Source organism: Pelophylax lessonae (assembly GCF_965119305.1).
Source record: "Pelophylax lessonae genome assembly, chromosome: 2".
Taxonomy (NCBI): domain Eukaryota; kingdom Metazoa; phylum Chordata; class Amphibia; order Anura; family Ranidae; genus Pelophylax; species Pelophylax lessonae.
The window spans coordinates 127976381-127990860 of record NC_138769.1 but is presented as its reverse complement, the minus strand read 5'-3'; the positions used below and the strand labels follow the sequence as shown (position 1 = coordinate 127990860).

Below are 14480 nucleotides of genomic sequence, written 5' to 3'. Positions count from 1 at the left end.
AATTAAATGGGGAACTGTAAGATCTACATTGTTTTTAAAGAAAAATAAAGCTTAAAAAATGTATTCTACCCCCTCGCCCCCCCCTCCCCCAACTACTATTAACAAATTGAAGAATTCTACCCACCTATGAGCGTCACTTCAAAACTTCAGTTTATTTGTCCTATTTTCTTTTTCATTATAGCTTTGTGTTCTCTACATGCTTACAAAAGAAATTAACAGACTGGCATTTTCCATTCACAAAAAGTGACAATGGGTGCAATTTAACGTTGTGTGGGGGGTTTGGGCTAATAGTAGACAAAGTCAAGACATGAAGTAGCGGAACATACCTGTAGAAACAAATGTAGAAAGACCAAATTCAGTCCCCCCTACCAAAGCAGCACTGGGACACAGAACAGAGCAGCATCGTCAGTTAGTAGTGTTGACGTAACACCTCCACCCCTTTTATTTTGGTCCAGATTTATTTATATGTCTACAAAAGACATTTGGTTGCAATTTAATGTTGCTAGCTGTGTGCCTGCAGCAGCCAAATATGCAAAACATTTAACTGCAAACCACTTGTATCCAAAGGATCTAAGATTTTTGAAGAGCAACATGTTGAGTTTGGACTTTAAATGGTGGAACAAACCTCTTTAATAAAGCGCAGCTAAAAGATCAAAAGCCTACCCACCTGTCAGCCAACCAGTAGCCGTTGCTTCCGGTTGGGAGCGGCCACAAATTATTCAATAGCAAAAGGTTCTTTGTGCCAAGGTCAACTTCTCAAATAGCAGTTGTGCGGCTTTCGGTGAAGATTTCTGTGCTAACAGGTTGGTAAAAAGAAAAAATTAAACAGTTGGCAGGGTATTTTCTATTCTTGGTTGGGCTTGCTGATTGGCTGATGGAAAGCTAGGGATCACAAGCCCACAGTGACCAATTTGGAATCCGTTTGCTCCCAACACTAAGCCAAAAAATATCTTCAGTAAGTCCATTCTCTTTGCATGTTCTTCTAAAAATATACTCAACATCTTCACGTGCTGCATCTATTTTGTGGTAGACAGTGCTCAGGTAAACATGCCCCCCCCCCCTTTACACAAAACAGAGGCAGCCATTGTAGAATACAAGATTTATGAGCTTTTCAACATTGGCAAGAACTGGAGCCACAGGCCCCTGTAAGGGATTAGGGCAGCAATGTTGGCCCTCACAGAGCATAAGTACTGGGTCAGAACACAACTGGGACTATAGAGTCAAAGCTCTACTCAGTGAGTGGCTGGGATCTAGTATTTATGTGCATGCAGCTACTGGAATCCGTAGGATTTAAATGAAAAGGGTAGGTCTGCAAACCAAAGAAATAAAAGTCTATAGAGGCAAATACTTAAGGCTTTTGTTTGTCTATCAGAAGGTCGGTGAAGGATGTAGCCAGTGACAGTGGTGGGTTCACTCATACCAGTCTACTCAAACCCACACTAATGAGCAACATTCATACAGAAATATTACACTTAATTACAGTAGTATAGCATTAACTTTGTAGCCAGTGTACATAGAAAGTGTTACATTTTTCATTCCCACCCACCCCCAATTTTTTTTTTTTTTTAAACATTCAACCTCAAACTTTGTTGTGATCATTATACTCTCTTTCACTAAACACAATGCCAAACGGTCCTGGAATTCCTTTGCACAGGGCATAGTGTGCCTTGAGGAAGTAATCTGTGTGGCTGTCCAGCAGCAATTAAAATACCTTAATGAGGAACTACAGTGCAAAAGCAACATCCAGCACCAGTTTTGATGGAGCTTTCTTTTGGATGTGTAAAAAAAAAAAAAAAAAAAAAAAAAATCTGTAATCTTAATATAGGAACTGAAAATAGGGTGCCTAAATGTGTCAGAAATCAATTGCACATGCATGCCAAACACATTGGAGTCAGCTAGTTCTTGGTTATAGTCACAAGACTACAAATTTTATAATCCTAGTACAAAGCAATGCAAAGCAGCTAATTTGTGGATGTAGCTCAATATCCTCCTGTTAGCAACCCCATTAGCTGACTTCTCATGAACAAAATGCTTTCTCCATTGTGTAGGTAAATATTTATGGAATTAACAGTCTCCTTATAATGCAAAACAAAAAAAAAGAAAAAAAAAAAGTTTACCATCCTCATAAGGTTTATACGAGGTTGTGTTTTTTTTTTTATTTCCCCCCCATACTGACTTTTACAGAGGTAAAGCCAAAGGGATAAAAAGAAAATTTAGAAGAACCCATAGCCCCGAAACAGTGGCATGCGACTACGTAATGTTTAGAAATAGAATTTGGAAGAACATACAGCTTAGGAAAAAAAAAATGGAGTATAAAAACACACAATTTCACAGTCGACAAAGCCTTACAGCCTTTAATTTACATAAATACAAAGCCCCAAGTTTTTTTCACTAGTATACTTTATGTAACCCTTTGGTTCCCATGGGGCACATGCCGTGTCAGCACTTCACAGTGTATTCCACAAGCTCCTTAAGCTTCTAGAGCTTTTGTGGTCAGCAAAATTGAAAAAAAAAAAAAAAAGTTTCACGTAAACAAGCATATATTAACAAAAAGGAGCTTGTGTGCCTTATTTTCTGAAATCTCAATACCGTTAGCTACATTTAAACAAAAAGGGCCAATGTGTCAGTTTTGCAAGAAAAAAAAAAAAAACACAAACACAAAAAAGCTTTGTTAGGGGGACATCAACTGGCACCCCTAAACCGAAACAAAAATTCTTATTGCTGGCTGAATTTCTTCATCACTTCAGTATCCTTAAAGGCACGATATGCATTTGAGATAAAGCTGTTCAGTGGAAAGCTAGGACTCTGCAATCAACTTCTTAAAATGGCCAATTTATTTTTCCTCCAGTGAATGTGTACCAAGGCTATCTGATCTAGTCATTCTAGTAAAATTGTAGGTATCAGATATTTTAGCTATAGTCTCTTTGAGGTAACCCCATGGATAAGAAACACTATAAAAACAGCAGACACTGGCACAACCCTCCTAATCATTTGCAGAGTTGCTTCACGGTACAAGAGTGCTCCTCTACACAAAAAGCAAATTGCTCCCATGGCTACCGGCTTAGGCTTCACCCTCCTGCACCTACCCAAATTGGGGAATCACTGACAGGCAGCTTCACTAACAGCTAGTAAGGTGTGGGAGAGGACAGCGCAGGACCAAAGGACAACAGAAGCACCAAGTGTACCCAACTGTTCTGATTTTGAGGATGCTCTGAAGGACTTGAGAGATGTCAGCAAGTAATGCCTCGTACACACGCAACGATTATCGGCCGACCGATTGGCCGTTTTTTGTCCAGTGTTGTTGTGTTGGTTGAAATGTGCTCTAGACTGCACACGAATTTTCTCGGCCAACAAAAACCAACTTCAGAAGTGATGTCATGTGATGGTTTACTTTCCGTGTGTTTTTTCTTCTGAGCATGCCCAGTCTTGCTCATCTGATTTTTGTCTGCCGAAAATCTGTACTGATTGACGGAAAATCGGCCGTTGTGTTGACGGCCAACAAAAATTTTATAGCCTGCACACCAGATTTTATTCGGCCGAAAAGTCGGAGTCGGTTGTCGAAAGCATCATACTAACAAGCCAAAAATCGGCCGATCGGACGTTGGCCAAAAATTCACGGCCAACTATCGATGCGTGTGTACGAGGCATAACTCACAGATTGATGAGTTTCAAGCAACAGGTTTCTAAAATGAATTTACATCTCTCCATCCATGGTAATAAAAGTGTTCAAATCTGCATTACCGCTACAAAGAAAAAATGCACCCAAATGAACATGTACAGTGTTAACTAATGCACCAGCACATGTACATGAAGTGAAAGCTTTTTGTTTTTTCGCTTTTTTGTACACGAAGGCTCTTTGAAGGCCCATTAAAAGTATATAAAAAAAAAAATCCACACAAGAAAAAAAAATAAAAATACAGTAACTGGGCCATTAAAGATCCACATGATCTACGACTGCCATTTGATAATTTAGCAACATGACTGGCCCCACCTATTACAAACCCAATTTTAGTAGAAGAGGGGGGGCTATCATAACAGCAACATTTGCATGGAGAACTACACCTGCACATGTCTACTAGTCACTATAGCATGCTTTGATGCTGGTATCAAAAGTCTGAGGGCTAGTTCACACCACAAAAACATCTTCCAGATCCGTTACGGATACGTTTCTGCATGCGCGTTGTTTTAGGTGTTTTGTTGCATTTTTGATGCGTTCCTGATGTTTTTTCCTTTTCTCCCCACTGTACTGGGGTCCGGTGCATTTTTTTATACGGTAGGTGGGTTCTGGTGCCATTTTTAGAGAATTTTACTGCATTCCAGTACAGTTCTGTGCTGAAAAAATGCAGCCGGTTCTACTTTAATTTATGGGAACCAAACACACTGAACTGCAAGCATTGGTGTGAACTATGCCATTAAAAACCATGTAACCTACTTTCTATGCATTTTGGATGAAGGACAAAGAAAAGCATGGGAACACGTGGTGTAAACTAGCCCTTTTTTTCAGACAGTGGTTGAGAAAAGAAGCTGATCTCTAGAATAGATTCAGCTTAACAGTGGGAAACTCTTAAAAAGAAATGCTTAAAGACCCCTAAAACTGAATTTGAGTCTTTGGTAGATACTGGCAAGTTGATTCACCCTCTGTTGTCCTAATCTATTTAGGGACCCCTGCTGGTGACAGCAGTTCCTTAAGCTGCCCCACCAACATGCATTGCCCCTTGCATTCTGCCCTGGCCATAGACAGTTCAAATTGTGTATGGGCAGGCTGAATGTACCAAAGTTAATCGATCAAACAACTTGGGTACAACCTGCTTGCTGGATTTTACATGCAATTATTGCTAGTGGCTGTTATCTGTGTTGATGGGGAGATTGCGCAAAATAAATTTGCTTCATCTATGGCCTGCCTAAAGTAAATGAAGGACCCAAATGCAAGTTTAAGCCAAGCAAAGAAACATCAGTATAGGCAGGACTTTCCTCTAACAAAAAAAAAAACAACCAAAAAACAAATACCATCTCATTTGTGTAAGGCCCCTTTCACACTAGTGTGACTTGTCCCGCGATTTTGGACTGCAAAATCGCATGACAAGTCGTTTTCCATTATTTTCAATGAGCCCTATTCATATCAGTGCGTTTTAAAGTCGCACCGACTTCAAAGTAGTTCCTGCACTACTTTGCCACGATTTGATTGAGTTTTGAGCCATAGCCATTGCTTTAAAAATCGCAGCAAAGTCGCGTCAAAATCGCGACGCATAAGTGTAAAAGGGGCCTAATACCACATGGATTTTAGGTTTAGTGTCCCTTTAGCTTTAAGCGTGAATCATTTTCTTTTGGTGACCTCTAACTATAGCAACCTGCAATCCACATTGATCACAGACTTATTTTTCCAGTCATTTTCTCATGTCATTCTTCAGTGACCACAAATGTGACTACTGCTAATGCAGGCTGAAGTTTTATTTTTAAAAGAATACAAGTGCACAGGAAACAAACACACAAGGGAGTCTTGACCATCTGCATCCAAGTACAAAACTTGATATTTTTAGAGGTTGAAAGGGAAAATTGAACTGAAATATGTAAGCTACCATTGTGACCTTCCGAAAATACTTTAAGTTACTGACCCAAAACATACATGACTTCAGAACACCGAGGTCACTGCCGCAATTTTCTGAAACTACACTTCAGGCATCAAGCATTTTCAGGAAAGGTGACAACGGCAGATACTTTCTCTGTATAGGTCTATTTTATCATCAATTTAGAGCTTTGATCAAAGCACACAAAGTGTCTATTACTTATATCATGACAACTTATGGAAAAATTAACAAATGGGATCATAAAAGCATACAAAGAAGTTAACGTTTTAAAAGGCTCAATTTTAAAGATTTCATGCTATCAACCAAAGTCTGAAAAAAAAAAAAAAATGGAATACTGCAAGTGCTTAAAAACTAGTGACTAAGGCCCCTTTCACACAGTGGAGTCCGTCGGCAGACTGTTTATCTCAGCGGGGGATCGATCCGCCGATCCTCTGCTGAGCAGGCGGACGACAGCTGTGTCTCCGCGCTGTGTGCAGAGACACAGCCGTCAGGTCCCTGCTGTTCTCTATGGGGGAATCAGATGGGAACGGACCGTCTGTTCGTTCTCATCCGATCGACGGATGGAAAATAGGGTTTCCATCCGTCCAGATTTGACGGATCGGATGTCAGCTGACATGTCTTCACTGACATCCGATGCCCCATAGAGATGCATGAGGCGTCCGTTCAGATCTGCCAAAAAAAACAAAAAAAAAAAACTGACCGGCGGATCTGAACGGACCTGTGTGAAAGGAGCCTTACAGTCAAACTTAACATTTTCATGGTGGAAAGTCTGGGGGGGGGGGGGGGCAAATGTATTACCTACAACCCATCAGTCTCCCAGTCATGCCCCTTAAAGGGTTTAGCTGGCCATACCCTGTAAGAATTTGGGCTTGCTCCTGCTGAACCAGATGAAATCAGTGGGGTCATCACCGAGCAGGAAGTCACAGACCAGAATAACTTCTCTCCCTTCCATAATTCTTTGAATTTTGTTTTAGTCTGTACCTCCACTGGAGAAATTTCCTGACAGCAACTGAAAGGAAACTCTCCCAACAGTAGTTCTATGCCAAAAAAAAAATAAATACATTTGAAAATGAACAATCAGATTGATTACCACAATTAAGCTGAGCATACACTAGACTTTTATAATGAATGCTCCTATGAACATGCACATGAAAATTCTTAGTATGCTCGACGCGCTAAATGAATGTCGTTCAAGAGCAATTCAATATTTGGTTTGAGAAAAATGTTCCTTCATGCGCTTTCCAGTTTTCTTGTCACTGTGGTTAAAAACTAACACTGATTTGACCCCGCTAAGGATTAGAAACTCAAACATGTATCCAAAAAAAAAAAAAATGTCTAATCAAAGACTTCCTGTTAGTGTATTACTCAGCTTTAGGAGAGCCCATTCAGACTACTGCCACTAGATCGAGGTATAGTTAAAAAGCAGTGAATTTGGCATTAACCAAAGACAACACTGCAAGCAAATATTCCTGTTACATGTGTTTTAAACAGGGGCAGATTCACCGCCGGTGAATGTTTGGGGAAAGTCACGTTCACGGCTTTAAATATGCCACCTAGTGTTTTTAACCCACAATAAGAATTGAAATACTCTCAAAAATAACACTGGACATAAACACAATCTCACATGATCAGGTAAATCATGGAATTAAACAGGCAATATTTTTCACAGATTTAGTGGTTTTAATAAACAGGGCTATAAAGGAATGATGGTGAAGTGTGGGTGGATGTAAAGTGACATGTTGCCTTTAGCTTTATGGTCAATAGTGGCAGCAACTTGTAGATACTTACTACAATATGCTGTTTGAATGTTCCTCTGATCTAAACAGAAGAAATGAAGGAATTTGTACACTAAACTTGTCAGACCTGCATTTCTCTTGCAACCAACCTCATCAATGAAGGTATCTAATTTCTTAAAGTGACATGGACTTGAGGACCTTCTGATGCTTGTGTTCCTAATAAGACAGCTGTCCAACACATCTCAGGGGAATTAGCCAATCAGACAAGTTAGAAAACCTGCCTAATCTAGCCCTCCAACTAAGCTGGCACTGCAGGTGTCCACATGCATGTCATCCACCCTGTGCTTAAGGATAGTCAGCTTGTTCCTGCACACCCAACCATCCTCTACAGCTTATGGCCCAGCCACAGTCATTTTATTAGCTCCCAGCAAGCTTTTAGGGCTACAAAAAATGGCTGCTTCTTCTAAGAAACAGTTTTTTCTCCTTACTAAAAGCATTAGTGTCTACCATATATTACCCATCTGTAGAGCAAATATACATGCTAAAAAGGTGCCAAGCTGCATTCTCTGCAAGGTTTAAATATAGGGAGGATCTAGAAGAGAAAGCAAGAGCACTCCAGTGGATGATGGACTAACGCTTACCTGCAGGTCATACTGCTGGCCTCTATGTTATACACTAGAGACATTTAATCCGAGTTAGGTTGCCTTTATGTACAATATGATAAATGTAAAAAGCTACTATTTAAGCATGCCTATGCCTTTAAATTTTAGAAGCCAAATGTTCTTACAGTACAGTTTTGTTGTAAGTCAATTTAAGGCACTATAGCAGCTAGGTAACAAACATGGATAACAAAATTAGGGCCGACCATAGACGGAGTGATTTTCTTTTCAACAACCACAGGTTGCAGGAAAGAAAAAACAAAAGATCGCTCGATTCCCCTATCACAGTGTTGACAGGGGAATCCCTCTTGGGGTGCCATTGTGTTCTCCCAGTGGATGAAGCTGTCCCAGCTGGGAGAACACAGTGATTATTGCTAGTGGCTAGAACAGCCACTAGCAATAATTGCATGTAAAATCCAGCAGGCTGTTTGTATCCAAGGTGATCAACATACTTGGTGGGTACATTCAGGCTGCCCATACATGGTTCAAATCTCAGCTGGTTCCTGATGAAACGGCCGACATTCAAACCATCCGCGGCTGGCTTTAAGTACCAAACTGCTTTAGTGCTCTCAAGCAGCACCTAAAGAGAATAAAAAAAATTGGAGGGGGGAGATAAAATGAGGCTACTTTTTATCTGGGTCCTTAATACAAAACTTTGATTATATCTGTGCACATTTCAACACAGGAAGAACAGAACTTGGCTGGTACTACACCCAGAATTTACTAAACCCTAAGAGAAACATAGAAGGTTGTGTACACGTTTACAGCAAATGCCTGTTTGCTTTTGTCCTTTTCCCAACCTGGGGTACAATAATTGTTTGCTAAAGAGTCCAAATAGTCATCCAAGCAGCAGCACAGTATGTTTTCACCTACACCTGTTACATCTCCATGGAAGGACACCAGTGGCCTCGGATTCCAGTGAGAAGCTAACATCATGGAAACCCAGCACAAAAGATATTTTGCGCCGTGTCGGATGTGCAGAGTAAAAGCTACCAAACAGGGGCCAGAAATAGTAAACCAGAAGGACCTTTGGGTTCTTAGCTTAAAAGTGACTAATATACAACACTGTTGAAATGCACTCTGGCTAAAAACAATGGAATTTTAATGGTTCCTCTGAATTTGTGTGCATTCCTATTGCATTTCTTGGCTGCACAGTAGTCAAATATGGGATACAATGAGACAGGTTACTTTTCCTCAATGGCACAAAGATACCAGTAGATTGCAGAACAGAGGTACATCAATATTAGGATCTGTGGATCCTGCATATCCAATTCCCTGACAGTGCTAACGAGGAGATTGACCTTTTCAACCTGTATTGCCTGAAGCAAGAGTTAAGGGGGGCAGGGAGGAAGAGAACAAGGCATAACACGCATTAGGGCTTAGTGTTCCCAAGATAAAAACAAAGCAGCATATAGAAGCCCCTCAGTGTCAGGAAGATAAAAAATTGAAGGCAACACAGTCTCCACAACCACTGACAAAAGTATTGTAAGGGATAGAAAAAAAATAAAAATAAAGTAGTACACTAAACCTAATGAATTGCAGCACCAAATGGCTTGCATTGCATATAATGATCACAACAAGTTTGGCAATTGAAGAGGATACAAGAGCCTTGCTAATCACTTAAGACTAAACCCTCTCATTTGCAGTGTGACTGTAGCCTACCTATACCCTGGATGCTGAACATGAATACTTCGACTATCAGCTGGCTCAGGAGCTCTACTCATTTGGGTTCTTTGAACCTTGCCAAGGGGGGCCATGCTCTGATCTCTAAAGCAGGACTGCTGAAAGTCCGCTCCAGAAAGGTAATCCATGGTCTGCATCACGTTATTCTGATTGGAAGATCCGCCCCCAACTGCTCTATAGTGAGTACCACCAGCACAATCCAAGGGTGCACCAGCTGCCTGTGCTCCATGGAAAGGCATGGTGAGGTCCTGTGATCCAGAACTGTCGCTGTTTGGAGTAGGCAGAATGTTATTCCATAGAGGCTGAAAATAATGTCCATTAGTATATGGCAGAGGACCCGGCAAGCCATTCACAGGAGGGGAAGGGGTAGGTTTATCAATGGGGGGTTTTAGGCCAAAAGACTGGCTCATGCACAGTTCTTGAGGGTAGTTCTGCTTGCCAGGAAAACCCTGCGCAGCAATCTCTCTCTGAGTGTGTTTTCCAGGAGGAATGGCAGATTCTCCACACATTTGCTGCAGATGTGCCAGCTGATGCTGGTTCCACGACATAGGTTTCAGGTCACCAGGGTATGAAGAGGGAACTCTGCTCATGTTCACCATGGGGACATTGCCAGAGGCAGCAGAGGAAATAGCAGCAGCGGCAGCATGGTCTACAGCTGATCCAACACAGGAAGGCATAGGGATGCTGTGAGTAGAGACCCTGGTGCTTGCATTGATAAGCAGGTTACGACTAATAGGGCTGGGGTTGGCAATCTGTCCCTCACAAACTGAGGTAGTGCCTATGCCAGCCCTAGCCTGACAGAACTGGTTGATCTGGTGCACAATGCTTCCAAGGTCTGGTGGTCGGTTTTGCTGCAGGGTTGCAGCCATAGAAAGGGGGATGGTTGAGGTAGACACTGTCACATTCGGAGGGGCATCTGCATCGGGCATCTTTCGAGTTCCATGTAAACCAGGCTGCAGAATGTTGTTAGCAGGGTGTGGCAGAGTCTGGTGAGTCACACCAGGGGCATGCTGTAAAGTTGACTGCTGGGGCATGCTTTGGACATGTTGCGATCCCATGTTCTGTGGATGCTGAATTCCCTGTGAATGCTGCAGCGCTTGAGACATATTCTGAGAGTGCTGCAGGACCTGAGGGAGGTTTTGTTGGTGCTGCAGAGTCTGTGACATGCTCTGCTGACGTGGCATTGTCTGTGGAATTCCCTGCGCATGATGCAGTGCCTGTGGCTGTGGTATGCTCTGTGCATGTTGCACACTTTGTGGATGCTGAAGGGCCTGCGGCTGTGGGATGCTCTGCGTATTTTGCAGACCCTGAGAATGCTGCAGCCCCTGTGGCATGCCTTGGGGGTGCTGCTGCAGGCTATGTGGGTGCTGCAGTCCAGGTGGCATGCTTTGAGAGTGTGACATAGTCTGCTGTTGCATGTTCTGGGCATGTTGCAGAGTCTGAGCATGCTGTAGGGCTTGCTGGGGGCGGGTAAGCCCCTGAGGGTGATTTAAAGTGCTAGGTGCAACATATGGAGCAGAGGGAGGATTCATCATGGAGTCTGGCAAGAGGCGGGCACGGTTGCCGTCAAAGCCCTTCAAAACACTTTTAGCAGGGGACTTGACGATTGCAAGAAGACCAGTTTTTGTGCTGACCTGTGACGGATATGGACTATAACGTTGTCCTGAAGTATCTAGTCCGTTCACGGTGCGGCGTATATGCTTTCTCTGTGGAACCTTGACGCTGTTTGGGAAGATTTTTATTGTAAGGGGATTATTGGCAACTGTCTTAGCATAAGCATCCAATTCTGCTGGAGTAGGATGCTGAGCAGATCTCATCTTCTGTGTAGTATCCCCTGCCAAAAAATAACAAAAACAAACCATGTTAAGGCTTGTGAAGCTTTCAAGAGGAAACAAAAAAAAAGAAAAAAAGACCAAATCAACATGCTGAGAAGTACATACTTGACATATAACTGACATGTGTAAAATGTAATCATTTTCATACCAATATCAGGACTTTTGGTATAACTTTAAAGTACTAAAATTGAAATTCGGCTGCAAGAGGTTCCTGTACATCCCTTTTGATTTCTTCAAATGAGCCATAAAGCTAAAGTCTCCTACGCAATACTATATATTTTTTTTTTTTGTTTAACTCAATGGGTTGAACACAAAAAAAACAAAAAAACTTGCAGCTCAGGTCGGAGCCGTTGTAGTAACAATCCAATGTTAGTACAGAAATTCTCCCTGCTGTGCCATTGTGTTCTGACGAGGACGCCACAGGGGGAACATTCTGGCAAGCACTCTCTGCCATTGGCTGAGAGCGCCGATTGAGAGCCGGTCAGCAGGCCTTTTTCGGGTTAGGACACTGATGGAAGCCAGGCGAACTCTGTTGGACCAGCTTCCGTACACACGTGTACTAGGATTAAGGAGAGAATTCTGTAACTCCCCTTTTACACTACACCATGGAGGCTCTCCTTCAGTGACAAGCCAAAAGTGAGGTCTAGATGGGCCCCAATTTTAGGGATCCTGGAGCACATACAAAAGCTTGGAGAGGTATGCAACTTCCAGGTGTCTGCTTTCCAGGCCTATTGCCAGTCTAATTCTCCTGAACCCTACTTTGAGAGCAAACTGAAAAGTAATGCAAGTTAAGTCAGCTTTAAGAAAAACACCTTTCTAAACAGGCCACACTTAATGATTGTTAAAAGGTTTGGGTTTTTTTTTTTTTTTTTTTTTTAAACAAACATGTTATACCTACCTGCTTTGTATAAGGGTTTTGCACAGAGCAGCCCTGATCCTCCTCTTCTGGGGTACCCCGGCGTAGTTTCTGGTGCCCCCCACGGAGAGCTGCTTTCCAAGGGGGCACCCGCCTGGGCGCACTCAAGACTCCCGCTGCTGCGTCCATTGACACAGACAGGACTCGTTCCCGCCCCCGCTATTGTGTCACTGGATTTGATTGACAGCAGCAGGAGCCAATGGCTCCTGCTGCTATCAATCTACCCAACGAGGACCCGAGACAGCAGCTGGAGTTGCTGGGCTCATGCTTGTCACTGGAACGTTCGTGTTCAGGTAAGAATAAACGTGGGGTTTGGGGGGCAGCTGCAACCAAGGAGGTTTTTCACCTTAATGCATATAATGCATTAAGGTGAAAAACCTTGAGACTTTACTTACAATTCCTTTAAAGTTAAATTCTGACTGATTGTGGTTGGACAAGTTAATGTATTTAAATAGTACAATGGACTACAAAGACAAAATTACAAGTATACTTTGTCAGATATAAAACAGCTTCCAGTGTCTTGTAAACATTGCAATCTGTGACAAGGTAGAGTTGATTATTACCTAATATTTAGTTTCTACAATAAGGTGTACAGATACCAAAGCCAAGTTCAATTGCATGAAAGAACAGCAGAGAGGTGGGTTCACATTTCAAGAAAGTTCAGGAGTTAAGCATAAGCATAAAATATGACCAACCATATAGTATTTGGCTGTAAAAATCAGTGGTTAAAGCAAAACTCCAGGCAATTTTTTATTTCTACCCATGCGGTGGGGCTGTGCCTGCACTGCATGGGTTTACCTACTCATTCTGGTCTAGGGGTTTGGAGAGCTAAGACATACTCACTCAATCTTCCCAATGCAAGAACGATCCTATTGACTCCAGCCCATCCATTTACAGTTTAAAAAAAAACGTTCCATTTTTGCCACGTGCCCCGAATGTAACTGTCAAATTGGTTGTGCTCTCAACCAAACTGTCAAACCAGCCAATGGCTGGAGTCATAACTGATCACATGTGCAGCACCATGGCAGTTGGAGGATTAAACAGAGGCCAAAATGGCAGTTTCCTTGGCAGAAAAGTTTACTTCTGCTTTAGGGCTCAGTATTATTTTAACCCCACAACAGCTCTGGAGCCAACCGATTGGGTCCTTAGGCACCCAAACCGTCGTAAGGCAGAAAGAGCTCTCAGACTTGTGTAAGGCTTGAACTAGGGCTGCAACTAACGATTATTTTCATAATCGATTAGTTGGCCGATTATAGTTTCGATTAATCGACTAATCGGATAAAAACCTCAACAAATAAAAAGTTGGTGTATAATTTAGTTAATATTCTTGAGTATCCATATGCAGTAGTAAATATAAATATCCAGCTATATATTTGGATATTTATTCCACTCTGAGACAGATATAACGTATGTATTATTGGAGGTTTAAATGTGGTAAATATCAGACTCTGAGACCAAAATTTTTAAAATTTGAAAAGACCTAAAACACTTTTTTGCTAATTTTCAGACCGGATTGGTATACAATATTCATGATAGACTTAATAGGCAGGTAGTTTGATACAAGCTCCCTGCGCCTGCTGTCACTTAAGCTGGCCATAATACACAAACTACATTTTTTTTAGAAAATTTTTAAAAACATTCATCCGATTTTACAACCATTAGTGGGGTCTATTTGGTGTTCGTTGTCAACAGTGACAGGAATATTTGAAGGAGCAGAATGGAAAACTTCTCGATCAAACAAATCTTCATATAGTGTATGTGGTTTTTGCTCAAGTTATATTAATTTTAAAATTGAATGTTAAAAGCAAAGGGAATTTTCAAACACTCGTCCATTCAACGAATATACAAATCGTTTTTGTAAAAAAAAAAAAAAAAATAGATGCAAACATTTTTGTCCAAAAATCCAATACATATATGGGCAGCAGAAGACATTTAGTAGTAGCAGCATGCTTTTTTTATCACCTGTCATGATGGGGTTTAAAAAAAAAAAAAAAAAAAAAAAAAAAAAAAATAGCCCTTTATAGTAAAAAAAAAAAAAAAAAAAAGAAGCAGATAATCGCTACGTA

The 14480-nt window shown here is 41.5% G+C and overlaps 1 protein-coding gene across 3 annotated transcripts in view; it reads right to left on the bottom strand.

Moving 5' to 3' along the window:
- Positions 1–8995: 8995 nt before the first annotated feature.
- The window catches only part of FAM222B (family with sequence similarity 222 member B), a 259477-nt gene continuing 253992 nt past the window's right edge, over positions 8996–14480 (bottom strand). For all 3 annotated transcript variants that reach the window (XM_082244835.1, XM_082244834.1, XM_082244833.1), the window contains one exon: positions 8996–11497. In XM_082244835.1, coding sequence (XP_082100961.1) covers positions 9639–11480 — 1842 coding nt within the window. In that variant the 5' untranslated portion in view covers positions 11481–11497 and the 3' untranslated portion in view covers positions 8996–9638. The remainder of the gene's footprint in view (positions 11498–14480) is intronic.